Source organism: Podarcis filfolensis (assembly GCF_964270895.1).
Source record: "Podarcis filfolensis genome assembly, chromosome: 7".
Taxonomy (NCBI): Eukaryota; Metazoa; Chordata; class Lepidosauria; order Squamata; family Lacertidae; genus Podarcis; species Podarcis filfolensis.
In genome coordinates, this window is record NC_139603.1 from 90,859,784 (window position 1) to 90,885,499 (window position 25,716).

Sequence of the window (25,716 nt, forward strand, 5' to 3'; positions counted from 1 at the left end):
TCAAGTCACAGGGAGAAAAACGTTTATAACTGCAACAATAAAATTGCTAGGCAACAGAATTAAACAGGAGGTGGCAAACAAGCCAGTGGATCTAAAGGGAAAGAGGCCAAGGGGTGCTCCAAAATCACTTGCTGCCTAGCACAGGGGCAAGGGAAGCAGCGGGAAGCAGCAGTGGGGAAGCCTCAAGGGGACCAAAGGCAGGCTACTTCTCAATCCAACCTTTTTTGGGGGGGCGTTGAACAGGGGACCAGGCCTGTTGTTCTTGGCAGGTTGCTCCAAATGGTGGGCCTGGAGTGATTTTGCCCCAATGAGAAGCCAAGGGATAGAAGCTCCTACAGGCATAGCCCTCTGGAATCAGATCACAAGACTGCAGAAAAGACGGCAAGACACCCCCTGCGCCCCCGGAGGGAATCCAAGTCAGTGCAAGAGAAAGGGGGGAGCGAGAAAGGGGGGCACTTTCACAGACCCATAGTATGATGGCAAGGGCACGAGAGCAGCCCCCTCCTGCTCTGCCAGCACCAATGTTCCTTCAGCTCTTGAGCAGAGGAGGTAGCAAGCGCTCCCTCCTACCAACCCAGAAATGAGTCCGTTGGGCTACGGAGTGGAGCCTGAAAGGAGGAAGAGGTGGGCATCAGGTGGAAGGAGGCTGGCATTGGAAAGGGTCAGGGAGGGTGGACGGGGGAGACATGAGCACAGAGGTTTGGGCTGGAATATAAAAATAAAACTCTATGAGCCCTTGGGGGAAAGCAAAGCAGCCAAGCCACCAAGGTGCCCAACCCCTGACTTCTGCCAGTCCAGGACACTCGGCACCAATGTCTTTTGCGGTCAAAAACAAGGGAGGGGGAGATGCCATCCTCAGGAAATCCAGCTTCTGCATGTTGTGCAGTCTTTAGCAGGTTGTAGCGTCTGGAAGTCAGCAGAAAGGGGCCACAGACACTTGAAACTGACGGACAAATCTCCAGGGAGGGTCAGTCTGAGAGGGTCCAGTGTCCTGAGGATAGAGAGGCACAGCCCCAAACCCAGACAGGGGCAGCCTCTCCACCATGGTGGCTGCAGCTGCGGCTGCAGATGAACGGAGGGCATTTGCTCTGACGCCACTTGGAACAGAAAAGTGCTTCTCGGGGGCCGGACAAAGTTTCCAGTGCTGCAGGGGTGCCAAAGCCTGCAGGGGGCAAAGGGACTGGCTGGCAGCATCCTTGGGAGTCTGGAGGCACCAGCTGGTCAGGCAGCATCCACAGGGCCAATAGGCAGAGCAACACGACGACGCCAGGCTAGTCTGGGGGGACACGCGGGAGGAGCTGTCTTCAGAGGGGGCGCAAAAGAGCCCAAGAAGTCACATGCAGATCACTTGTCTCCTGCAGACAGGAAAGGAGGTCCTCAGCACCCCACGGCCTTTGTCTCCAGCCACAGGGAGAAGCAAAGCCCACCCAGCCCCTCGCTCCCAGGAGGGGCCACCACCTGAGCTGCAGGCCACAAAGAGGTTGCTGCTGTCCCCAGCTGGGATCCCTAGGCCTTTACAGCTCTGGCAAACTCCAGTGGTGGGAGCAGGCACACAGGGGCTTCTGACACCAAGCCCCCTCACCTATCCTCCTCAATGCTGGCCCCGTCCTCGTCGCGGGGGCCGGCCGCCTCCTCCTCCTCCGCATCATCCTCGCTCAGATCCATGTTCAGCTCATTTCCCGCTTCGGGGTGAGGGTATGTGGAGCCACTGCAGAAAGAGAAGCCCCCCACATTATGTCTCCCAAGGCCTCAAGCTGCCCGTTGGACCAGGAAGGGGACCCAGGGAGCAGGGGGGGTGGGGAGGCCTCGAAACCGGCCACTTTGGCAGGGACCCTGACCTGATGGAACGGCAGGTGAAAAAGACAATCCGCTTCAATCGTTTGTTGTAGAAGAAGTAGTTGAAGGACCACAGGCTGCCCTCCTCTCCGAAGGGATCCGAGTCCAGGTCCGGGTTGTAGCTACATTGGCAGAAAAAGCATAATAATAATAATAATAATAATAATAATAATAATAATAATAATAGTTTGTTAGCCGCTCTGAGCCCGGCTTTGGCTGGGGAGGGCGGGATATAAGTAAAATGTATTATTATTTATTATTATCCCCCGCCCATCTGACTGGGTTTCCCCAGCCACCCTGGGCAGCTCCCAACAGAATAGTGAAAATGCAATAAAACATGAAATGTTAAAAACTTCCTTAAACAGGGCTGCCTTCAGATGCCTTCTAAAAGACAGATAGTTGTTTATTTCCTTGACATCTGATGTGAGGGTGTTCCACAGGGTGGGCTGCTAGCAAAGCAGCACCCACCCACCCACCCCTTGGTGCCCGAGAGCAGCACTGGGAGTCCACCTGTAGATGTCGCACTCCGAGAGGCAGATCTCCTGGTCCACAGCGTCCCACAGGTGGGGCTTCAGGGCGCTGAAATCCTCCCGCACAGCAGAAAAGAGGCTGCAGTTCACAGCGTTCACCACCTGAAACAGACCCAGAGGGGAGCTTGGTGAGGGCTTGGTGCTGCAAAGAGGGAAGGGGCGCGTGTGTACGTTTGCCCCCCACCATCCCTGCACTGTCCCCAGGAGGCTACAGCGTGGCCCTGCAGCAGCTCAAGCGTGGGAGGCTTCAGGTAGACAGAAAGGATGCAGCTCCTCCCAGTCCTAGACCAGGTGAAGGGGCCAGGGAAGCCCCAGCCTTGAGCTGGACTGAAGAGGGGCATCCTCCAAGAGATGGACTGGTGGGGCCTGTCTAGGACAGCAGATGCAGGTTCCAGCGGGAGAGCTGGGTGGGATCCAGGGGCATCCAAGCTGGAAAAGGGACCAGATATGCCAACGGGTTGGCCTGATCCATCCCATACAGGTAACCTTTTCACCAGTTTGCAAAAATCCTAGGGGGCAGGAAGCAGGTCCTCAGAAGCACCACCAACCGCAGGGAGGGGTTTCATGCCAGGCGGATGTTTCCCCACCCCAAGCATCTCAGGGGCAAACGATGCCCCTTCCTCTGTGGGAAGAGGGCAAAAAATGGGAGGGAGATGGAGGCTTTGGTTCAACATGAAGGAAATCCTGCCCCACCTTCTCTAGAAGCCACTCCCTGGGACCCTGGCACTTTTCAATGGGGGGGGGGGAGAGAAGAATTGGCAGGCATCCACACAAAAAGCAGCGCTGGAGAACTGCTATCACATGTGGGGCTATGAGACCCGGGATGACAAGGAGGGCCAAGAGATCTGCTGACGTGTGGGGTCTGAAGGCCAGATTATCACAGCAGGGTGCGGGCTTACCCAGTTGAGACTCGGCTCCCGGCTGAATTCGTGGCTCTTGGCAGCGCTGAAGTCGTAGTCAGGACGGAAGGACTCGTTGAGGGTGGCTATCAGGTAGAAGAGGGTCTTGCGGCTGCATTTGTCGCTGAGGGGGCCCTCCTCATCGCCACTTTGGCTCTTGCTGAGCCTAGCACACAAGGGAGAGGATGTGGTCTGTTACCTCCTCCTGGAGGAAGCTGTGGTCATCAGGCCATGGCCTTGGAATCTGCCATGCACTTCTCCCACTTCTAAGGTGCAGGAAGATCTGGGTGGTGTGGAATGATCTTGACACAACAGTCTCAAAGCACCAGCTCCACAGAGAACAGAAGCAGCATTTCATGCAGCATTAAACCAAGAATGGGGGACTCCAGTGTTACTGGACTCCCAACTCCCATCGGCCCCGGCAAGCTGGGAACAGGAAGTTCTGAGTTTCCCCTGGCAATATTTTTAATATTTTATTACAAGCCGCCCAGAGTGGCTGGGAAAACCCAGCCAGATGGGTGGGATATAAACAAACAACAACAATAATTATATGGTGAGACTCTCCTGGCTTACAGAACTCTGATCCAGCCCACCGACCTGCAAAGCTAGGTGAAGCTGGTGATGATGAGCCAGCTCTGCCTCCTCTGTGTGGGGCAAGGAAGGGACAGCACATACCTGCTGGGGCTGATCCCGGTGGTTTGAGGTGGAGACAGGGCCTCAAGCACGTGGGGCTGCCCTTCCTGGCAAAACTGCTTGAAGAGGTGCTTGTCGTCCCCGGCCATCTTGCAAGAGTAGCTCTCAATCCTGAAGGAAGACAGGCAAGACTCAGCTGGAGGGGAGGTGGGGGTGTCTCTCAATTTGGAGAGCTGCAGAAAAGCACCCTTGGGGCCACATGGCAAGATGACCCAGTTCAGGAGCTGCCTTGCCACTCACCTGCCAATGATGTGTGCATCTCCCGTTTCCACCGTCAGCTGGGAGTTTAGGGCTTCAAAACTTGAGTTTTCCAACAGCTTCATTTTTTGTACCTCCTGGCGCTGGACTAAATTCTCAGTATTACCGCTTCTAGGTTGGAACTTCCTGGCAGTGACAGAGAGAGAAGGGCCTGTTAATAGACACCTCTGAAAAACAGAAGACGTTGGGCTAGGAGCTAGGAGGCCAGCACTGGCTCTGGAAGACCAGCAAGGCAGTGACTCATACAGGGATGTAGATGGCACCCCCCCCCCAGCTCTAGTCAGCACCTGTGAAATACTTCAGTGGAAAAGGTGAGTTTTGTGATACCCAAGTCCTGACATTTCCCATCTTGGCCTCAACTCCCAAAACGCCACCCAACTCAGAGCTCACCATCATTCCCTGCACTCAGTTGCACTTGGCCTCTAGCTCTACGTTAACTAAAACAACAGTCTCTGCGGAGGAGGCAGCTGGAAAATTATCTGAGGAGAACTGTGAGGTTAAGAAGAAAGCGGATGTGGTGCAGGGGGATGTGACAGCATTAAAAGGGGAGAGAAAAAAGTTACGTGATCAAATGTTGATCCTAGAAATGTGCCCACAGAATCCTCCTCGAGATTTTGTGGGGTCCTTTCTGTTTTGATTTTCTAAGGGAAAGGTGGTTTACAAAAAACGTTCTCGGAGGCTAGCGAGCATTTACTTTGCTCTCCGTCACCTTCGGAAAAATCGCCTGGGTGTTTTGTTCCGACTAGTTCTAAAGCCACCTCTGGCTGGGATGGGAAAGAGGATACACGGAAGGGCGGGGGAGTTGGAGGGACCCCCAGAGTCATCTAGACCAACCCCCCCCCGCGGGGCTGGAATCAGAAGACCGGCCAGCCCCCCCCCCCGAGGAGCTTCGGGCGCTTCAGCCTCGGGGGCGGAACGCGGCTCGGCTCCGCGGGAGGGAGGAGGACGAGCGCCAAAGACCCCGAGCAGCGCCCGCGCCCGCGAAGGAGACGGGCCCCAACTCCACTTCCCGCCCGCCCTCCCTTCCCCAGGCCGGGCCTCCGAAGACTCGGCTTCCCATGATGCCCCGCGGCCCCAAGACCGGCGCCCGCCGAGGCGGCCCCCGCGCGGGGCATGCCGGGGAGCGCAGTCCCGCCCCTCGCGGCCCGGGCAGGCCCCGGGCAGGCCCCGTTACCCACCTGCCGCCGCCTCCTCCTTCAGGGGCTGCGCGCCGTCGAGCAGCGCAGGCCGCGGGGGGAACTCGAAGCGGGCGTGGCCGCCTCAGCCGCCGTCGCCTCGGCCGCCGCCTGGGCCCGTCTCCGCCCGGCGGCCCTCAGGGGCCCCGCAGACCCGGCCATGGCCCCGCTTGCTCGGCACGACCAGGCCGCTAGTCGAGCGCCCGACTCGGAGTCGCTTTCCCGGCCTCCCTTCCTTCCCTCTTTCCTGTCAGGCGAAGCGACCGACTTGACTCTTCGGGCTTCGAGCAGAGGACGACAACAAGAGCGAGCGGCTCCGCCCCCGCGGGCAGCCATTGGGCGCCAGCCAGATCCGCCATCTCCATTGGAGGAAACGGGTGCCCATCACTCGGGCTGACGCATCCCAGTGGCTCCCCTGCACGCTAATCAACGGCCTGTGTCCGGCCCCACCCGTTGGGATAGAGCCGGGCTCTCATTGGCGGCCGCCTCAAGGCGCTGTCGAGCCGAGGGGGAACAAAGAAGGGGCGGGGCAGCTGTCACTCAAGGAGAGGGGCCACGCCCCTTTCCCAGGTTTGATTGATTGATGGCGCCGCCGGAGAGATGCCGCGCGTGTCCAGCTGCGGAATCGGGACCTGCTTCGCCAATGCAGCCGCAGTTCTTTTCCTTCTGGGAAGGCCAAGCATTTCAGGCAATCTTTAAAATGACCAGGATTATTCATTTCATTTCATTTTAGAAATCGCTCGCTGCTTTTTCCATATGAAGCAGCCACAAGAAAGATGCTAATAATTTAAAACCAATCTAGCATATCTCCACAGCAAAACCAGCGCAAATTCATTGAAAGGAATGTTGTTGTTGTTGTTGAGTCGTTTAGTGGTGTCGGCCTCTTCGTGACCCCCTGGACCAGAGCACGCCAGGCCCTCCTGTCTTCCACTGGCTCCTGCAGTTTGGTCAAACTCATGCTGGTAGCTTCGAGAACACCGTCCCACCATCTCGTCCTCCATCGTCCCCTTCTCCTTGTGCCCTCCATCTTTCCCAACATCAGGGTTGTAGCAGGAAAACCCCCCCCCCCAATCATTCAGTTTGTACAAACTTCACACACACTCACACTCACACACTACATACGCTACGCTTCTGTTATAAATTCATAGAAAATCAACCATACATCAGATTTGCACTGTTCCACTTTTATTTTACTCCATGAAGGAAGGACTACAAAATGGGGAAGGTTTGATACAGGCCAGCCATAATCCCTTCACCATCCCAGCACATCCACAGGAGCCCTGCCCAGTTGCTATGCCAACCCTGATGGTCCTAGACAGAAGACCATCAAGATCACAAAGAACTTGCATATGGGAGTGGATTCAGCATGGACTGAAACAAAGGACAATGATCAGGTCTTCCCTCTGGGGGCAGGAAACTGCCAACTCCCCTTTGTCTCCTGGAAGTGACTCGTGGGGAGGGGGAGAGAAGGGAATCAGCCAGGTGACAGGACACTCAGGTTACCACCACAACTCCCTCAACCCCTTTTCTGTAATGTATGCATGATGTTTCTGGGGGTGGGCTTGACCTACAGGGTGGGAATTTCAAAAGTTTTTATAAGGTCTTGCACACCATCTTTCTGGGTCTTTCCTCTCACCTGCAAGTGAGGGGAGCACCCTGTCGCGACAGTCTTTCTTCAATAAAGACCAAGCCTACAGGCTGCTGATTTGCTCCAATTTACTCTGGTTGGTGTCTTTACTTTTTGTCCAAGGGAGCCCTCGGATTTTTCCGGTAACAGTGTCTTTTCCAGGGAGTCTTCTCTTCTCATGAGGGGTCTTGGAGCCTCAGCTTCAGGATCTGTCCTTCCAGTGAGCACTCAGGGCTGGTTTCCTTAAGAATGGATGCGTTTGATCTTCTTGCAGTCCATGGGACTCTCCAGAGTCTCCTCCAGCACCAGAATTCAAATCCATTCTTCGGGGATCAGCCTTCTTTATGGTCCAGCTCTCACTTCCATACATCACTACTGGGAAAACCATAGCTTGAACTATATGGACCTTTGTTGGCAAGGTGATGTCGAAAGGAATAAAAAAGCACAATTCTGCTCCAGATGGCTCACTAGTCCAAAAGCATTATAGAGTGACACAGCCCTAGCCTCTGTATTGGAATACCAGGGAAGGAACATTAGGTTCGTGTCCCTCAGGAGGGAGTTCCACAAAATTGGTGCCACCACCGACAAGCCCATGGGCCTTATCAGGGGTGAGTATGTGGCAGCAAGCCTCTGAGGAAGGATTTAGCATGGAAGCTGGCTCCCTTGGTAGAAGGCCGTCCTTCAAGCCTGCGAGATGTGTCTATTGTGGGCAAACGTATTGCAATCAGTTTTGGTTGCCCTCTTTCATAGAAGACATAGCAGTCAGTCACTAATTATTATTAATAAACATGACAGGACACTAGCTCTCCTGTGGCAATTTGGATTGCAAACTATGGCGATCACACAGGGTCCCCGGACGTTTGTCTATTGATCCCTGTGCCACCACTGTGATTGCTTCCCCGCTGCCACCAACCCGTTTCTCTTGGGTACACACAGAGTCCAGACAGTTGTTAACATTAAAACAAATAATCAAGTTTATTTTATAAGCCTTAACAAGTTTATGGTTTCAGATAATTTTTCTTGTCAGTTTCTTAATCGTAGTTTCTTTACTGACCTAAACATTCCTAACAACTTCAAACTCCACCTAACAGTTCCTCTCACTCTCTCACCACACAACTCGTCCAACCCACAGACTTATCCCCCCTCTTCCTTCTCCAACTCCCAACTCTCAACTGACTTCCAAACAACACCAACTCTAACTCCTCCCCTTGGGTCCCACTGGCCAATCACTTCCCACTCATTTAACCCTTTCCTTATGACCCACCTAGGAGGGCAAACACCACACAAACAAATGCAGATGTTAAGTTCTTTCAGAGGGCTGTCCTAAGCAGAAAGCCCAGCTGCAGACGGGTTCTCAAAGGGAATAGAAGTCTCCTTTGGTGTAACTCCTCAAACATGCTCCTTTGCCAATGGGAAAAAATGTGCTGGTGGAAGGAGCTCACTGTAGAGCAGAGGGCGCACAGCCCATGCTCCCTGTTGACAGCGCTGCTCCACACCAGCCTGAGAGCTGGCACAAGGCCTATTCTTCCCGCCAAGCTCCAAGGGGGAGCAGACTTCGCTCACAAGGTGCCATCATAGCATCACAGAATTGTAGAGTTGGAAGGGATCCCAAGGGTCATCTAGTCCAACCCCCTACGATGCAGGTAGGTAGCATTGGACTACAACTCCCATCAGCCCCAGCCAGCGGGGCCAGGAGGGCTGGGCATTGAACTGCGGAAGGCAGGCGAGTTCTTTCCAGGCTGCAGCAACTCCAGGGGGGGCCGCAACCATCTTTTAAGAAGCCCAAGTGCTGAATCAAACATGTCGCCCAAATATATATATAGGAGGGCCAGGGCTGGATTTAGGTTTGATGAGGCCCTAAGCTCCTGAAGGTAATGGGGCCCTTTGTCAGCAACAAATTGTTGCTGTTTTTTGTGTTGAATATATGCTATATGGTAATTTATGGACCTAATAGGTCCAAACAGAACACAAAACACTGTTTCTGTATGAAGGTTTTATCTTATTTCTTTTTTATCTTATATTTTGGAAATGTACATCCAGATTTTTTGGGGGGGCCCCAAGAGAGTGGGGCCCTAACCAAGCTATAGGTTGTTTAGCTTATAGGTGAATCCGGCCCTGGCTGCCTCCAATATGCGTTCAAGTATATCTATTAGAGGGCTCCCCCGCCCGCTTCCGGGGAGAGGGTCCCCTCCTGGCCCGGAACCTCGGAGTCGGGCGGCGGGGGGGAAGTGGACGGAGGCGCGCCGGAAGCGCCCCGCGGGAGCCGCGCTCGGCTTCCGGTTCCGGGCGGCGACTCGATGGCGGCGGCGCCGGGCTGCTCGCCCTCCCCGTCGGGCCTGGTGCTGCTGGCCTCGGCCAAGGCCTGGGTGCCGCGCTCGCCGGACGCGCCCTCCGCGCCGCCCTCGGCCTCCTCCGCCGCCTCGCCGCCCGGCCGGGAAGCCCAGCGCCTCTTCCGGCTCCAGCTGAGCGCCGCGCCCGGCCCCGAGCGCTTCCGATTCGGCTTGCGGGGCGCGGCGGAGTCGGGGGGCGAAGCGGTGAGAGGGGAAGGGAAGGGAGGGAAGGGCCCCCCGGTCTTGGGGAGGGGGAGGCAGCGGGACCCCTGCCCTGGGCCGCCCTTGGCTCGGCGTCGCGCCTTCCTTCTCCAGGGAGCTCAACGGGGGCGTGTGCTCCTCCTCCTCCTCCTCCTCCTCCTCCTCTCACCCCCCCAACAACAACCCTGCGAGGCCGACTGGCCCCAAGGTCACGCCCCCCAACAACAACCCTGCGAGGTAGGGCGAGGCCGACCGGCCCCCGAGGTCACGCCCACTGAGCTCCGTGGCCCAAAGGGAATTTGAACCCAGGTCCTGGTCCGCCCCTCTGGCCCGGCCACACAGGCTCGTCTGGCCCGCTGCTGCTGCTGCCTCCTTCGCCTCCTCCTCCTCCCTGCCTTTCTTCCTCACAGGCCCTTGAAGCTCTTGGGCCGGCAGCTGCTGCCCCAACCCGTCAGACCAGAGTGGGCGCATTTCAGCTGCTGGAGGGGGCTGCCCAGCCGCGGGGAAGCAGCGCCAGGGGCAAAGCCCAGGCGGTTTGGGGCCTTCTAGCCGCTGTCAGTCTTTGCTGGAAAATGTGCCTCTTCTCTGAGTGGCGCTGAAGGCTTGCCTCTTTCACAAGAGGTGCCCAAGAGGCCAGCAAAGTCATCCTTTACAGGATCTGTTTCTCCCCACCCACCCCACGTTTTACAGGATGTCTCAATGTATGAACAATGCTTAGAAAAAGAACTAGGTGCTTCCTAAGCGTTTATTGATAACAACCAACAACATCCAGGGATTTGATCATAGGCTATCCAGCTCATCTATCCAAGCAAGGATCATGGTAGCAGCCTGTTTCTGTTTCCCTTGCACTTCCATTTTGTTAAATGCACTGATTTATTGGATCAAGTAGAAAGGCCAGGTCCGTTCCTCGACATACCTTAGTCCATTGTGTGCTTCAAGTATGCCTGCTCATAATGTACTACTCATTAAAAACAATTACATCCCCACCTTTCAATCACATACAGAAGTACCCAAAATGGCTTGCAGTCAACATGTTTAACAACAGTTTGAGTCCTTGAGACGGTATTGGTGATCCAGCTCAAGGCATGCTTGGGGGAAACTGATTATCTGGACCCATTTAAATCCAGTTTCAGGCCTGGGTGCAGCACTGAAACTGCTTTGGTTAGTGGCATTTGTGGATTGTGCCTCATACCTTCTTGTTACCTCTGTAACACCCTGCCTACCACACACAGGCCTCACACTCATCATGAGGGGCTGTAAACAAATAGGGCAGAACAGGAAAGGACGTGCAGGCTCCTCTTGCTTCTGCCAGTGGAGTTATAAAGACACCCTCACCCCAAGGTAGTATGCAATGTTCCTGCAAGAGACTTGGGTGTTTTCGAAAGAGGACTGGACAAATTCACAAAGGAGAGGGCTATTGATGGCTGCTAGTCATAATGGCTAAGCTCTGCCTTTGCAGTCAGAGGCAGTAATGCTTCTGAATAGCAGTTGAGGGGAGAGGGCTCTTGGGCTTGAATCCTGCTTGTGGCTTTCCTGGAGGCATCTAGTTGGCCACTGTAAGAACAGGATTCTGGACTAGATGGGGCATTGGCCTGATTCAGCAGGTTCTCCTTCTGTTCTTAGGAGTTCCACTTGCAGAATGGAACTTTCCCCTCTTCTCTCTCTCCCCTGCAGTCCATACACCCTCAAAATCAGCTCTGGAGGGATGGGAGAACCTCTCAAGCAGTTTTGCACAGAGGGAGGAGAGGAAGGGGGCAAGTCCTGTTGTGCAAGGAGAGGTCCATCCTTTGAGCTCTTCAGCAGTGGGAGCAGCTTTCGGCATGAGCACTGATGAGGGGGAGCCTGATGAGACTTGGCTGAAGAATAGAATGGGTGCTTTGACCCCCGTGTTGCTTGAGGTAAAGAGGCCTCAACAAGAGCTGGTTGGGGCTATTTGACTTTGCACTCACCCACTAATGCTTTTCTGCTCCCAGGGCCTTGTTGAGTACAACCTCAGAGACATTTCCTATGAGGTGAAGACTGCCACGTGTCATGAGCTGAAGTTCTTAGCCCGCCCAGACGACCCCCTTGTTTTCCACTTTGAGGATGAGCATGAGGCACAGAAGTGGTGGACAGTCGTCAGCAGCTCCCTCCAGGAGCTCCAGAAAGGTCAGCTCCTGCCCCAGAAAGCACTTGCAATGCCAGGGTCCGGCTTCTGGTAGTGAGAGAGGGCATGGCTCTTACACATGCCATGGTTTGTCAGTTCTGAAGAGGAGAGGCCTGCCCTCTTGATGCAATCAGATGCACCTGTCTTGATCTGTAGGGCAGTTAGTAAAGCAAGAAGGTTGAGAAAATGGGTTGTTGTGGCTGAACAGCTCTGGGGTGGGGGAAACAATGTGCCTCTGCACCGCCCCCAGTCACCCCCAGGCTCTCGCTTCTAGCTATACACCTGAGCTGTACCATAGACTCCTTTTCCAGGGCTGCTTCTGCTCCTAAGCTCAGGAGGCTCTGCAGGTTGTAAGCTGTGCTATAGCTACCTGATGTCTAGCTGCATGTCAGGTGCATTTGCAGTGCTGACCAAGAGCCAGCAGTGATGAAACCTGGTGGGGCAGGAGGGTGGAGACAGACTTGCTCTGCCCTCCAGAAAACCCCCGAGGGAAACTGGTTAATTCTGCATCTTTATTCTTTGGTAAACTCTCCAGCTTATTATTCTGAAGCATAATCATTTCCTGTGTTAATGGAGTAGTCTCTGAATAGGCTCTGGTGCTCGAATCCTGCTTGTGGGTTTCCCACAGGCATTTGATTGGCCCCTGTGAGAACAGGATGCTGGACTAGATGGCCCATCGGCCTGATCCAGGGGGCTAGTCTGATCTTCTTATGTTCTGTGTCTGCCTGCTGGAGCACTTCTTCTAAAGTCTTTTCTCTCCCCAGCTACTGAGGGAAGCGGTTTGCTGACAGGACGGCCTTCTCCCCTTCCCTTGGCACTTTTCAACTCTCTGTCAGACATCGATGTCTCCCTGCCCTTGGAGCTTGCCAGGAAAGGTGGGTGGCTGATGGCACAGGACACTTGTCCACTGGCAGTGTGCCCTTGAAGACACATCATAAATGCTGCTCAGCTGCCAGGAAATATGATGTTTGCATATCTGAAATTTCCTTCTGCCTGTATCAGGTTAGGCAGCTGGTTTTGTTGCACAATGGTAGTGAGGAGTGGGTGCATTTCGTGAAGTATTGCTGAGAAGGTGAATTGAGAGGGAACTGGGTTTCGGTAATTGCCCAAAATCTCCCCCATATTTCTATGGCTTAGAAGCCATTTTGACAAGCAAGAGGTAAACAGATGAATAAATAATATCCATTTAAAAAACAAACTATGTTTATACTTCCTGTTGAACCTTTCCTTCCCATTGACGCTAATCCACTGGGATTCATTTGGTGCCCATGCAAGTATTCATTGATTGATTGCATTAAAAGCACTTGGTTGGTTTTATTTCCTTTTATGTTGACCTCTTCCCTGAGTGCCTGCTTGATCCACCACCTCAGTGATGAGGAGTCGCTGGAAATACCCAGGGGCCAGATGCAGTTAAGTAGGGGGCCACATCCAGGGCTTGGGTTGGAGGCTCCCCAGCCGTGCTTTGCGGTTTGCCCTGTATAACTCACCAGAGCAGCATAAATGTCCTGAAAGAGCGGCTGCTTGAGCTGGATGAGGAAGAGGGGGCTGCCCTTGCCAGCGATATTGTGAGCCCCTCCAACTGCCCCACCTTTTTTTCATTTTTTTAAAAAAGTAAAAAACCAACCGGTCAACATAAATGAAGAGAAGAGTGTCATTTATTGCATTCATATCCCACCTTTCCTCAAGGAGCTCAAGGTTGTTGACACAGGTCCCCTCCTCCCCATTTTATCCTCGCAGGAACCCTTTGAGGTAGGTTAGTCCGAGGGTGAATGACTAGCCTAGGTCCACACCCAGTGAGCTTTGTGGCTAACTGGGGATTCGAACCCTGGCCTCCCAGGTCCTCGCCCGAGTTCTGCTGCAACTGAAGACAACTAAAACCAATCCAATAGCTGCACGAGGCCTCTGTGTGACTAAGAAAAGAGCAGAGTACAAATGCTCAAACCAGAATAAGATAAGAAAGCTTTTAGAACTCATTTGGAAGGAAGTCTTGGGCCTGACCACCTGCAGCAGCAAGCCAAGTGTGGGGCAGGGGGTGGGGCTGCTTTTGAGAGCTCTTGCTCAGCAGTGGGTGGCTCCCTAGGAGGTTTTCCATCACAGACCTTGGAGAAGTGGGGGAGGCGGAAGGCTTGCCTGAGATGGGGGGCGCACAACTTAACCTGGCTGGCTCATGCCTGGCTTTGTCTCCTCCTCAGAGGACCTGGCGTTCCACCTGTCCACTGCCATTGAGCTCGGGGACGAGGAGGAGGCCATGCGCTGTGCCACGCTGCTCGCCCAGCAACACGCTGCTCTGCGGATCCTGCTGAAGGAGTCCTGCTACCCCACAAGCGAGATCAGGTGGGCGTGGAGGGCTGGGCAGGGAGCCGGTGTCTCTGGAGGAGGCTGGGTGGGTTAGGCTGTGTGATTTGGGGCCAATCCCCTGCACACCTCCTCTTCTGAAGATGGCTGGTTGCGGGACACGCTGCGCTCGTCTCACTGGCCGATTCCCTTCCTTTTAGCATGAAGGTGCAGGTGGAAGACGCCACTTGCTCGACGAGCATCACCACCCGCGTCCACACGTACACCACCATTGCAGGGCTCAGGCAGAAGGTAACCTGGGCACAGCTTTCCAGAGGCGGGGATGCTGTCTTCTGGCTCCCTCCCTGGGGCAGCTTCTGGGGGAAAGCGCCAATGACTGCCTGGCTGCTTGGCCTGCTGCAGAGGCCTTCAGACTCCCACTGACCCTGTCTCTGCTTCCCACAGGTCTTTCAGGATTACGGATTCCACCCCAGCGTCCAGCGCTGGATTATTGGCCAGTGTCTCTGCGTGGATGACCGAACCGTTGGCTCTTACGGGATACGGAAGGACGGCGACACGGCCTTCCTCTACCTGCTCTCGGCAAAGGGCGCCCACCTCTCTGAGCAGCGCTTCAAGGAGGACAGGGACTGGGTGGTGCTGCAGCCGCCCCCCTCGCCCCCGGCGGACAAGACGGATGCCAGGAACAAATTCAGCACCTTGCCCACCTGTCTGCCCAAGAAAAGTGAGCAGGCAGGGAGCCCTTTGGGGACGGCGGGGGCTCCTTAGTCAGGAAAAAAGGGGAAGAGGTTGCATCTGGCTAGAAGCAGGTGGTTCATTTCAGAACCCTCAGAACAGGTTACACCTCTCCCCAACGGCTTTTCCGCCTGCAAGTCAAGGCAATTTAAATCAGGAAGACAAAAGGCCAAATTCAGTTACTAAAGTCCAGTTTCTCATTTATTCATATCTTTCCTCCTCTGTGGTGCAATTCTGACCACTAATTTACAACTAAATGGCATATTGTTAACGTTGTTGCATCCTTACAGCCAAGCTTTGCATCTCTTTCTTACATCTGGATACACAGCTTGTGACAGTATGTGGTTAAAGGTCCAATCCTAAAACAGGGTATAAATTCACAAATTATACTAATAGGAATCTGTCCCTTTGTGCTGGGGGGGGGGGCAGGCGCTTAGGTTTGGCTGAGGGAGGGAGGGACATAGGAACTTGCACGCTGAGCACTCGTAGCTCCTCCCTCTTCTTGTCCCTGTTGCTCCTTCTTGCTTTGCTCTGCCTTGGCCCCCCCCACCCCAAAAAGAGGAAACCAAGAGCAACAAAAATGAGCTGCCCATGACCAGTGCAGTGGCACCTCTGGATACGAACGGGATCCGCTCCAGAGCCCCGTTCGCATCCTGAAGTGAACATAAGGCGCGTTTGCGCGGGTCGCGTTTTACCGCTTCTGCGCATGCATGTGACGTCATTTTGAGCGTCTGCACATGCGCAAGCAGCAAAACCCAGAAGTAACGCGCTCCGTTACTTCTGGGTCGCTGTGGAGCGCAACCCGAAAATATTCATCCCGAAGCTACTTCGACCCAAAATATGACTGTAGGTGGCAGTCAGGCCTGATGGCCTCTGGGAGTCAGGAGGACTTCATAGAATCATAGAATCATAGAGTTGGAAGAGACCACAAGGGCCATCGAGTCCAACCCCCTGCCAAGCAGGAAACACCATCAGAGCACTCCTGACATATGGTTGTCAAGCCTCTGCTTAAAGACCTCCAAAGGAGGAGACTCCACCACACTCCTTGGCAGCAAATTCCACTGTCGAACAGCTCTTACTGTCAGGAAGTTCTTCCTAATGTTTAGGTGGAATCTTCTTTCTTGTAGTTTGGATCCATTGCTCTGTGTCCGCTTGTATTTCCTGAAAAGGAAACGTATCTGATTTTTGTTAGAGTGCAAATCTGCATACCTGAGAAATGATCCAACCAGTTTTTCATGTTCGTAGAAAAGCCTCTAATGTATCTGGAAGAGTTTAGAGATTAACCATAGGGACAACATTTATTTGTTTACCTTTATTTAAACAAAGCTTGTGAACAGTCATTAAAATCTCTCCAATAGTTAACATGCTTATATTCAGACTGATCGATATTAACCTAGCTTTTGTTTAAGAGAAACTTTGCAATTGCAAAGTTCTTAGACCTTCTTCTTCTAAGCCGCCTTCTTCCGTTGCAGGTGTGAAAAATTCTAACAGGAAGAGGGATGTCGGTGAGAGCAGCCACTTCCTGGGAAAATTCCTCCCTGGCCACTCGCGAGCCCCTCCACCCCCGGCTGCCGCCCCTCCTCCCTCTCCTGTGCCGGTATGTACTCCCTCTGCTAAGGGGCGAAACTCAAGGCAGCCGTCTCCCCATATATATAGCCCCTCTCTCTTTCCCAGTCCCTGGGCTCCCTGTGGCCTTGTCTCCCCTCACCCCATAGTCTGCTCAAGAAAGGGGCCAGAGCGCCTTCTGGGGTGGGCCTCATCGCCCAGCAGGAAGCCCAAGTGGGAGAGGAGTGGTCCTGGGGCACGTGGCTGCATCCTGGCCCACGGCCTCTTGGACAGGGGCTGTCCTTGCAGGCGCCACGTCTAGCGGCCTCTTCCTCTTTCTCCTCATCTCCCATTGCAGACTGGCTGGTCTTGCCCCACCTGCACCTTCATCAACAAGCCCACCCGGCCCGGCTGCGAGATGTGCAGCACAGACCGGCCTGCCAACTATGTGGTTCCTGGGAGCTACAGGCCGGATGAGGTGGAGCTGTGGCGGATGCAGCAGGAGAAGGAGGGCATCTTACAGTACCAGAAGGTAGGTCCTGGTAGCTCCCTTTCTGTGCCTCACAGTCCGCTGGAGAAGCTCCCTGCAGGGGTCTGAAGCTTTGTGCGCTGCTCCCAGCTCTCTCAGCTCTTTTCTCGAGCTCCCTCTCCTTATGCAGCTCCTTAATGTGGCGTTCCCAAAGCAAAGGAAGGATTGGACTCTGATTAATAGAATACACACAAAGGCTTGACCAGCAAGACTCTGGGAGGAGTGTGTATAATAATTCCCGTCCACCCCCTTGGCCCAGGTCGTTTTATTCACAAAAGAACTTTTTATACAGTGTTCATAAGAACCAATCAGATTTCCTCTGAGCGTTTCAAAAAAACCCATGTGGGACAAAGTTAAAGTTAAAACTACAAAGAGCTAATTTCTTAGTTGAGCATGCATACATAATTCAGAGTAAATAAAGGAGGAAGCAAGGAGGAATGCTTTTAGGAAACTCCGGAGGTCATAAGCAGCAGTAAACGAGAGGAAGGATAGGTAGTATTTACCATCTCCTTGTGAACGATTAACAAACTACATCAAAGCTAATTATCAAGTTCAGCTTATTAAATTTATTGATCACGTCATCAAAGCGAGTCCCAAAGCTATTTATAAGGGAAGTGCTATAAATTTACATAATAAGAAATGTGCTAAAAAAGTGTTCATCCAAAATCACTTTAGTTCTGCACTGGGGTAGGTTGCTGCCATTGTGGTCTACGAGTGGAGTATAAATTAAGGAATAAAACTGCTGAATGGAGTGGAAGCAGGGTGGAAATGAACATGTCCTCTTTACGAGGCCGCAGGTGCCTGGAGTCCACTTCCAGGACAGTCCTGAGAGTGAGGTCAGGTTCCCCCTTCCCCTCTGTCATGGCCGACGTCACACCTCTGAGTTTAAACATCTTTGGACACAATCTCTGCCTGCAAAGGGAGGGAGGGAGGGAGGAAAGAGCCCCTTACCTTTCTCATGAAGTTGTCTCCCAACATCTTGGTGATGTCAGCTGGTTCGTCAGATGGGGAGCTAAGGGTCTAACATACTGGCCAAATCCTGCTCCTCAACTATGTAGGTGATGTTTAGTTCTTGCTTGATTCATTTTCTTAAATAATGAGATAATAATTATGATTTGGTTGTCCCTTTTAATGCTTCATCGGTGGTATATTTTTAGTGTATTGTTTTCGTCACATTTCCTGTAAATACGAAAAACATGTTGTTGTAGAGTGCGCCAGAGAAGGAATAGAATTTCAAAATCTCTTGGGCTCCGTCCTCCTCCTTCTGTGCTTTCCAAGGAGGGCGGGCTCTCAGGGAGGGCTGCAGTCCATTCTGGGCTGTGTTGGTGTTGGTGGTGGTGAAGGTGCGTCAGGCTCCAGGCAGCAATCTCTGGCGGCAGCAGCAGTGGTGGCGGCAGCAGCACCTGACGACTCTCTTCTCTTCTTTCTTCTTTCTCTTGTGGCAGGAAAAAGGAAGGAGAGAAGATGGTTCCGCTGTGCCCTGTGCCCACAGCCTGGGAACCCCGGACGACTTTATCCACCTCTCCTCGGAGTTCTCATAGCCCTCCTCAGAGCCGGGGCCGCCATCGCCACCACTGCCCCTCCCAGCCTTGCAGTGGGGATGTGTGTTAGTCCCGGCTGCCGCACCAAAGGCTGCCAAGATGAGCCAAGCGGACAGTGAAGCCCAAGGGGCAGGGCAGGGGTGGGCTTCTGTGGCTGCCCCCCACCTTCCTCTCTGAGAACAAGCAGCTGAGAGTGGCCCTTGGCGTCTTCACTGGCTGGCCGGCCTTTGAGCAAGCTGTGGGGTGCGAAGCCATATTGGGGGGGTTGTGCTTTGAGAGCCCCCTGCAACAGCCACAAGTTCTGCGTCCCACCTGAGCAGCTTTTGGGGCGCAGCCATGCAACACTTGTGGGTTTGCCTAGCCTTCCCCCTTGCCCCTCCATTCCACCTGGGTCTTGGAGCTCGGCCCATTTCCCAGCTCAGCTGGCAGCAGCCCAGAGCCTCCCTGCCTCTCACTCATGGAAGAGTGGAGCTGTGTGAGCCTCAGAGGCTGGAGCCAGGTTGGTCTCCTGGGCCACAAGAGCCCCTGCAGTGGGGCTGCCACCTGAATACCATGAGCTGTTCATAGGTTGTGATCCCCACCATGAAAATGTGCGTGTGTGTGCACTGTTTGCCCAGTGGAGGCAGTCGATCTGCTGTATTTGACGCTGTGCATCGGATCTGTGGGCTGCCTGCCCAACCCATGGAGCCCGTTGCCCTGTGAGAGCTTCCTTTTTGCCCCGCAGTGCCTTCCTCCCTCAGTTGCCTCTGGCTCTCCTCCGCTCTGCCCTCAGGCCTGCACAGCCAGGGTGTCGTTGCTGCTTGCCGGGAGCCTCCCGCTTGCTGCCTTTGTGCTCCTCGCTCCGTAGGGGCCTGCGTTGAAGGTCTCTCCCCCCCTGCCCCCCATGGAGGCTGCTCTCCCCGTGTGCCTTTGACCAGGAGAAGCCATGGCCTGCCCAGCCCCACAGGTCAGGCAGCGTTTGAACCGCAAGGCCAGGCTCTGCCTTGGGGACTTGCTTATGCTGAAGCTGGACTAGAAAGAAAGAGCCTCTGCCGTGATAGCACTTTGAAAGAGAAATGCTGTAACCCCCTCCCCTGAAGGTGGCTGTTTCTCAGTGGGTCAGGGGATGCTGCTGCCTGAGCCTTGGGGGTCTGCCCCAGCTCCTGCTCATCCCAGCCCGCAGATCTTGGAGCAGGTGGCTCCCCTCGCCGTGGGGCAGTCGTTGCTGCCCTGGCCCCTGATGGGGCAGCAAACGCCCTTCTCTCCCTCTCTGTACTGAACACTGATTATTCAGCAGCAGAAGTTTCGGGACCTGTTTTGAAATGGCTTGATTTCTGCATAACGTGTTTGTAAATTTGATTTTTTTAAAAATGAATTGGAGAGCAAATGCTTTGTTCTATTAAATGATTCATTTGGGCTTGACGGTCCATCCTGGTACTTCTCTGTAGCGTCACTGATGGGGAAAGGGGGCAGGGGCTGTTCAGGAGGTATGCGCGTGGGTGGGGGGATGAGAGATGGGGGTCCTCCTGCTCCAAATAAGTCTCCCCACTGTCCTCCCTGAGCCACAAAGTGGGGACTGAGGGGTCTCTGCTGTGAGCTTCCCCTCAAGAGAATTTCAGTGAGGCTCTCTTTGCCACAGGCGGCCCTTTTGCCTGCGAAAGAGTTGCTACAGCCACTTCAAGGGTTGGAGCAGCCTCACTGCCTCGCCCCCCCTTGCTGATTTCATGGGCGTCTCATGTCTGGGGAACTGCAGCAGGTTTGCATTCCTTGCTTTAGTGGGGTACATAAAAACAAGCCACCAAAAATGGGACAGCAAAAGAATAAAAACGTATCATAAAACTGAGCACTGCCTTAAATTGTTTGCCGGAACAAGGAAGTCTTAGTCATGTGCCTAATTTCAGCTAGCAGGGAGTTCCACAGCTTCAGGCCCACTACACGGAAGGGGCAGGAATTAAGCTGTTGCATGGACAATGAGGTCTGCCTGCACATGGGAGTTTTTTCCCTCCCTTCACATCCCTCACCCGCTAAATCTCTGAAGGTTTGGGGGATACCCCAGAATGGGTTTAGCAGCCCCCCAGAGGCGTGAGAAGTCCTGTTGTGCAAGCAGACCCCCCACACACACCTAGCACTACACTGGATTCCACCCACTGTTTTATTCTGTCACGGCTTTTAAAACTTTGCTAAGTTCTGCATATTAAATATTTTATGAATTGCTTTGAGACATTTTGCAAAAAAGTGAGGCACAATTAGACAAGCATAGAGGAGGAGGGAGCCAGCAAAAAGCTCATTCCATTGCCGGGGGTTGGACTAGATGACCCCTGGGTTCCAACTCACTCAGTTCCGTAATTCTGTGAATGCTGCTGTGATGTGCTTGCCAGACATCTCAGGATCCCGATTCCCCGAGAGTTGGAGACTGAAAGCAGGAAGAAGCTGTCCTTCCCCTCTGTCCTTTCTAGAGCAGAGAGCCATGTGGAATGCAAACAAGCCCTATAATAAAATCGCAGAAGAATAAAGCACACCCATTGGGTTGGGTCAACAGCAAAGGCCTTCAGAGGCCTAAGCAAGCAGATCCGTCTTGGCTGAGTCTTGGCAAGATCCTGCGGGTGCCAGTTGCCCTGGTCAGGGGAGGGTCTTCCGCAGGTGGTGAGGTAACCCCCTTTATTAAGTCTTGCTCTCTGCCTTGCCCCCTTGCCAAAACATGCATGCAGTTGCTGGACTGCCTTAGAGGAGGTGTTGCAAAAGGGTTCCCGAGATCAGCCACCCAAAGTGTGCATTATCTTCCAACATTCTTGCTGCGCTTCAGAAGCTGATGCTTTGGGACACCACCTTCGTTTTATGCCTCTTCCCAGAGCATTTGTTCCAGAGTCTTGCATCCTACTTTTCCCATCAGGCTTTTTTTGGGGGGGGGGACTGGCACCTTCACTCCATTTCTGTCATGGGCCGGCTGGATGCAGAGGAATGGTGTGAGGCGCCAGCCGGGGAACCCCCAGGGGAAGAAGACTCAGAGCCCGGGAATTGGTGGTGGGACAAGGATGCCTGGTCAGAGGGAGCAGACTGGGAGCAGCAGGCGTTGGAAGCTGAAGAGGCAACAGGGCTTAGTGAGCAGGAAGAGGCTGTGGCAGAGAGCAGTCCAGACTCAGAGGCAGGAGAGGAGGGGAGACCGGCTGCTGAAGAGTCCAGGGGGTCCCTCCCTCCTGCTGCAACCGCTGGTCTCCCAGAACATGCAGAGAAACGGAAAGGGCAGAGGAGGAGAGCTGCCACAGTCTCTGCTCCCTTGAAACAAACCCTGGAGAGGAGGGGACTTTGGCAGCTGTGGGAAGGCGGGGGTCTTCAGTCCTTGCAACTGCCTTATTGGGGCAAGACCTGCTGGGGAAAGTTGCTGAGATCACTGGGCCTGAGGTGTTTTGGTTCCTTTGAATAAAGAGTTAACTTCAACTATACTGGTGGGTTTTTTAATTGCTGACCTTCAACCGACTCCGGCTCGTGATAATATCTTTAGGCACCAGGCAAAAATGCTCCTCTTCCACTGTTAAAACAATCTGCAGCCTTTTAAATGTGCCTGGCGGTGGGCGGGTTGTGTTTTTTTGTTATTATGTTACGCATTTTGCATTTTTATGTTGTAAACCACTCTCTGATCTTTGGGGAAAGGTAGTATTACAGTGGTACCTCGGGTTACAGATGCTTCAGTTTACAGACCCCGCTAACCCAGAAATAGTACCTCAGATTAAGAACTTTGCTTCAGGATGAGAACAGAAATCGTGCTCCAGTGGCGCGGCAGCAGCGGGAGGCCCCATTAGCTAAAGTGGTGCTTCAGGTTAAGAACAGTTTCAGGTTAAGAACGGACCTTCGGAATGAATTAAGTACGTAACCAGAGGTACCACTGTGGTATAATAATAATAGTAGTAGTAGTAGTAGTAGTAGTAGTAGTAGTAGTAGGGCTTCTGCCCCTTTTTGCAGAGTTAGGAGGCTCTCCGACGGGTTACAGCTGACCCTCCAAATCTCACCCGCCTGGGTGGTGGGTGTGCCCAGGCTGAGCCCCCTACCCACCTTTAACCAGGGGCCTGCGGCCTGCCTGCTGGGCAACCACCCCCTGCCCCTCTTTGCCCCCTCCAGGCCCTGGAGCAAGAGCGGCAGCAGAACTTCCAGCAGTTGCAGCAGCTGGACGAGGCGGCGCTGGTGCCCAACCGGGAGGAGATTGAGTGCCGCATCTGCTACCTGAACGTGGAGCCTGGCGAGGGCGTCCTGCTTCGGGAGTGCCTGCACAGCTTCTGCAGGTAACCTGGCCTGCCTGGGGCAGGAGGGCCCAGGGGGTGGGGAAAGGAAGGGAGGGTGCTGTGGCCTGATCCCACTGCCGTCCCCCCTTCTCCCTCCCCAGGGACTGCCTGCGCCAGCTGATCAACTGCAGTGAGGAGCCCCAGGTGGCCTGTCCCTTCCGGGACGACTCCTATGCCTGCAGCAGCCACCTCCAGGACAGGGAGATCCGGGCGGTGAGTCTGCAAGGCTCAAGGATCCCTCCGGCCGGGTCTCTTGGGCAGGCTGGCAGGGCAGCTCAGCTCCCCCTTGTCCTGCCACCGTCATCAAGAGCGGTTGGAGATTCAGAGTGGCATTTTGAGCAGGCCAGCTCTGGAGGTCTTTTTTGCAGAGCTCGGTCCTCCTGCAGACGGAGGGAGTGGAGGAGGCTGCCATGGCCAGACGCTCCTTTGATTTCCACCCCCTTCCGGCCACGGAAGCCAGGGGGTGCCCCCCGGCCAGCCCATGCCCTGCCCTCCCTCTCTCTGGGGCTCTGAGCCAGCTCCCTGGTCTCCGCAGCTGGTGTCGTGGGACGAGTATGAGCGCTTCCTGGAGCGGCGGCTGGCCGTGGCAGAGAGCAGGGCCCAGAACAGCTACCACTGCCAGACGGCCGACTGCCTGGGCTGGTGCATCTACGAGGACGACGTCAACGAGTTCCGCTGCCCCATCTGCTGGGCCCTCAACTGCCTCGTCTGCAAGGTGAGCCCAGGCAGGGGCAGCACTGTGCCCTCGGAGGGCAAAGGAGGTGGTCACAGTAGGGGGGAGCCTGGGTCGACACATGCAAAGAGCCAGTTTGCAGGGGAAGGGCAAGGCCCCTTGGGGATGTTTCACCACATAAAAAGGCCCTGCAAGGAGGTGTAAGAACATAAAGAGAATCTGCTGGATCAGGCCAGTGGCTCACCTAGTCCAGCCTCCCGCTCTCAAGAGTGGAGAAGCAGATGCTCCAAAGGGAAACAGGCAGCAGGATCTGAGTACAAGAGCAACTTTCCCATCCAGCGGTTTCCAGAAACTGGTCTTCAGAAGCATCACTGCCTCCGACTCCGGCGGCTGAGCAGAGCCCTCCTGGCTGGGCACCATCAACAGTCCTGCCCTCCATGAATTTTCATCCATCTTGGTGGCCGTCCCTGCCTCCTGGGGGCGGGAGTTCCACAGTTTAACTAGGCGCTGCCAAGCTCTCCGTCTCCAGGTTGTGGCAGCTTTTGACTTTCCGAGAGTGACGGTTAAAATTGGTGTGAGGCGATGCCTGTTCTGCCGTCTGTGTGTGTCGGCTTGGCTTTAGACACCTCGGCCACTCAGGGAGGGTCCTGGGGCTGCTGCCCACCCCCCCCGCCAGTTTGAGCAGCAGGAAGGAACCCTTTGCAGGGACGCCGGGGGTTTGATTCTCTGCCCTCCACCCGCAGGCCATCCACGAGGGCATGAACTGCAAGCAATACCAGGACAAGCTGCAGTTCCAGGCTCACAACGACGCTGCCGCCCGCCAGACCAGCAACATGCTGAAGGTGAGCTGGCCGGGAGGTGGAGGGGGCTGTATTTCACGGCAGGCGCTGGGGCCGCCTCGCTTCTTCCCACCCCAATGAAACGTTCAAAGCCCAAGTTCCTTGGCACGGTATTCAGCCCTATTGCCTGGGCTGTGGGCACTGGCAGAGCCAACCCTTGGGATACCTCGAGGGTATCAATGCTGGGGGGGGGGTAAGATGGAGAGCAGCTCAAAGGGACTGGACAAGGGCCTTTTCTGCCCCGCCCCCGACGGCCTCTGGGTGCATTTTCCTCTTGGCTGACAGTCTCCACATAGGGCATGACAGAGGGTTGGACTAGATGACCTGTGGGATCCTTTGCCCTCTATGGATCTATGGCCACCCTCTTTCTGTCTCCGCCAGACGCTGGTGCAGCTAGGAGAGGCCATGCACTGTCCCGTCTGCCGCATCGTGGTGCAGAAGAAGGGGGGCTGCGACTGGCTCCGCTGCCCTGTCTGCCAGACGGAGATCTGCTGGGTGACCAAGGGGCCGCGCTGGGGGCCTGGGGTAAGCACCGGAGGGAGGGGGCTCAGGGGCTGGCACACCAGGCAGGAGGAGGGGTGAGAGCCAGGCTTTGCCTCCCAAAGGGACTAACGGGGGGGCTGGACGAAAAGGGAGGCTGGTTGGTGAGCTACTACCCAATCTTCAAACCGTCCAACAGATGATGTGGCCCAGAAAGCTTTGCAATGTGCAGAGGGTATCCCAGTAGAGAGATACATGGCGGGGTGAGGGCGGCCAGAGGATAGGAAGTATTAAGGGCTTTCTCAGAGGGAGATGGACTGTGTGCTGAAGCAAGTCTGAGGCCAGCAATGCCCTGCCTTGCGGACTTTGGGAGACAGGCTCCTTGGGAAGGGGGCTTGGGTGCCTCCAAAGCACCAGACCATTAGGAAGCTCCACTCTGCGGAACTCCCTTCCGGCCGGGCGGCTGGTCTCCCCCTGATGCGCTTTGTCCTCCTCCCTGGCAGGGTCCCGGTGACACCAGCGGAGGCTGCCGGTGCAACGTGGATGGGGAAAGGTGCCACCCCCAATGCCAGAACTGCCACTGAGCGCCTGCCAAAGGGGCACCAGATGCTGCCAGGACTCCCATCGGCAAGGAAGGAGCCTCTGCACCCGGAGATGAGAAGCGGCCCGTTGGAAGCCGGCCCTGGGGAGAGGCCTCACGAAGGCTGGCTGCTCCCTCCCCAGACTTTAGAGGATGCAGCAGATGAAAGACCCACCCGCCCCGCCCACTGCGGCTGCAGCAGATGCTCTGCCCCCCACTCCCTGCACTGACCTCCGAGGGGCGGCCACGCTCCCCTGCCTGAGGGAAGAAGGGGCTGCTTTGGCCCTGCCCTGCCTCCGCCCCACTGTGCCTTTGAACCCCAACCCTCACCCCTTTTGCACTACCAGAATCTCACTCCGCAACCCCCTGGCCAAGGAGACGGGGCTCCCCAAAGGGGTCCCACTCCTGGAAGCACCCTCGCCTCAACTGACAGCCCCCGGCGTGGGGTGCTAAGCTTTGGGGGGCAATATCAGCACCAAGGAAGGGGGACGGTGCCCAGGATGTATGCTGCTGCACAGGAGGGGTCAAAAACCCCTTCAATAAAAAAGAAAAGT

General features: G+C 54.9%; 2 protein-coding genes across 3 annotated transcripts; one reads left to right on the forward strand and one right to left on the reverse strand.

Annotated features, from left to right (window-relative positions):
• Window positions 1–5: 5 nt before the first annotated feature.
• Window positions 6–5,699, reverse strand: MAF1 (MAF1 homolog, negative regulator of RNA polymerase III). Its single transcript, XM_083622319.1, has 8 exons — window positions 5,395–5,699; window positions 4,199–4,342; window positions 3,941–4,069; window positions 3,266–3,431; window positions 2,347–2,468; window positions 1,839–1,958; window positions 1,583–1,708; window positions 6–1,355 (listed from the first exon to the last, which is right to left on the reverse strand). The coding sequence occupies exons 2-8, from the start codon at window positions 4,279–4,281 to the stop codon at window positions 1,334–1,336; spliced, it is 768 nt and encodes a 255-aa protein (XP_083478445.1). The 5' UTR covers window positions 4,282–4,342; window positions 5,395–5,699; the 3' UTR covers window positions 6–1,333.
• Window positions 5,700–9,282: 3,583 nt separating this feature from the next.
• SHARPIN (SHANK associated RH domain interactor) lies at window positions 9,283–25,675 on the forward strand. Of its 2 annotated transcripts, none has more exons than XM_083622035.1 (14): window positions 9,283–9,552; window positions 11,523–11,697; window positions 12,460–12,570; window positions 13,888–14,029; window positions 14,191–14,281; window positions 14,435–14,711; window positions 16,195–16,319; window positions 16,626–16,799; window positions 22,430–22,590; window positions 22,692–22,803; window positions 23,126–23,305; window positions 24,007–24,105; window positions 24,484–24,627; window positions 25,086–25,675. In XM_083622035.1, the coding sequence occupies exons 1-14, from the start codon at window positions 9,316–9,318 to the stop codon at window positions 25,164–25,166; spliced, it is 2,109 nt and encodes a 702-aa protein (XP_083478161.1). In that variant the 5' UTR covers window positions 9,283–9,315; the 3' UTR covers window positions 25,167–25,675. The 2 variants fall into 2 exon arrangements, with proteins under 2 accessions (XP_083478161.1, XP_083478162.1); XM_083622036.1 differs by lacking the exon at window positions 9,283–9,552 and adding an exon at window positions 10,547–11,447.
• Window positions 25,676–25,716: the final 41 nt, after the last annotated feature.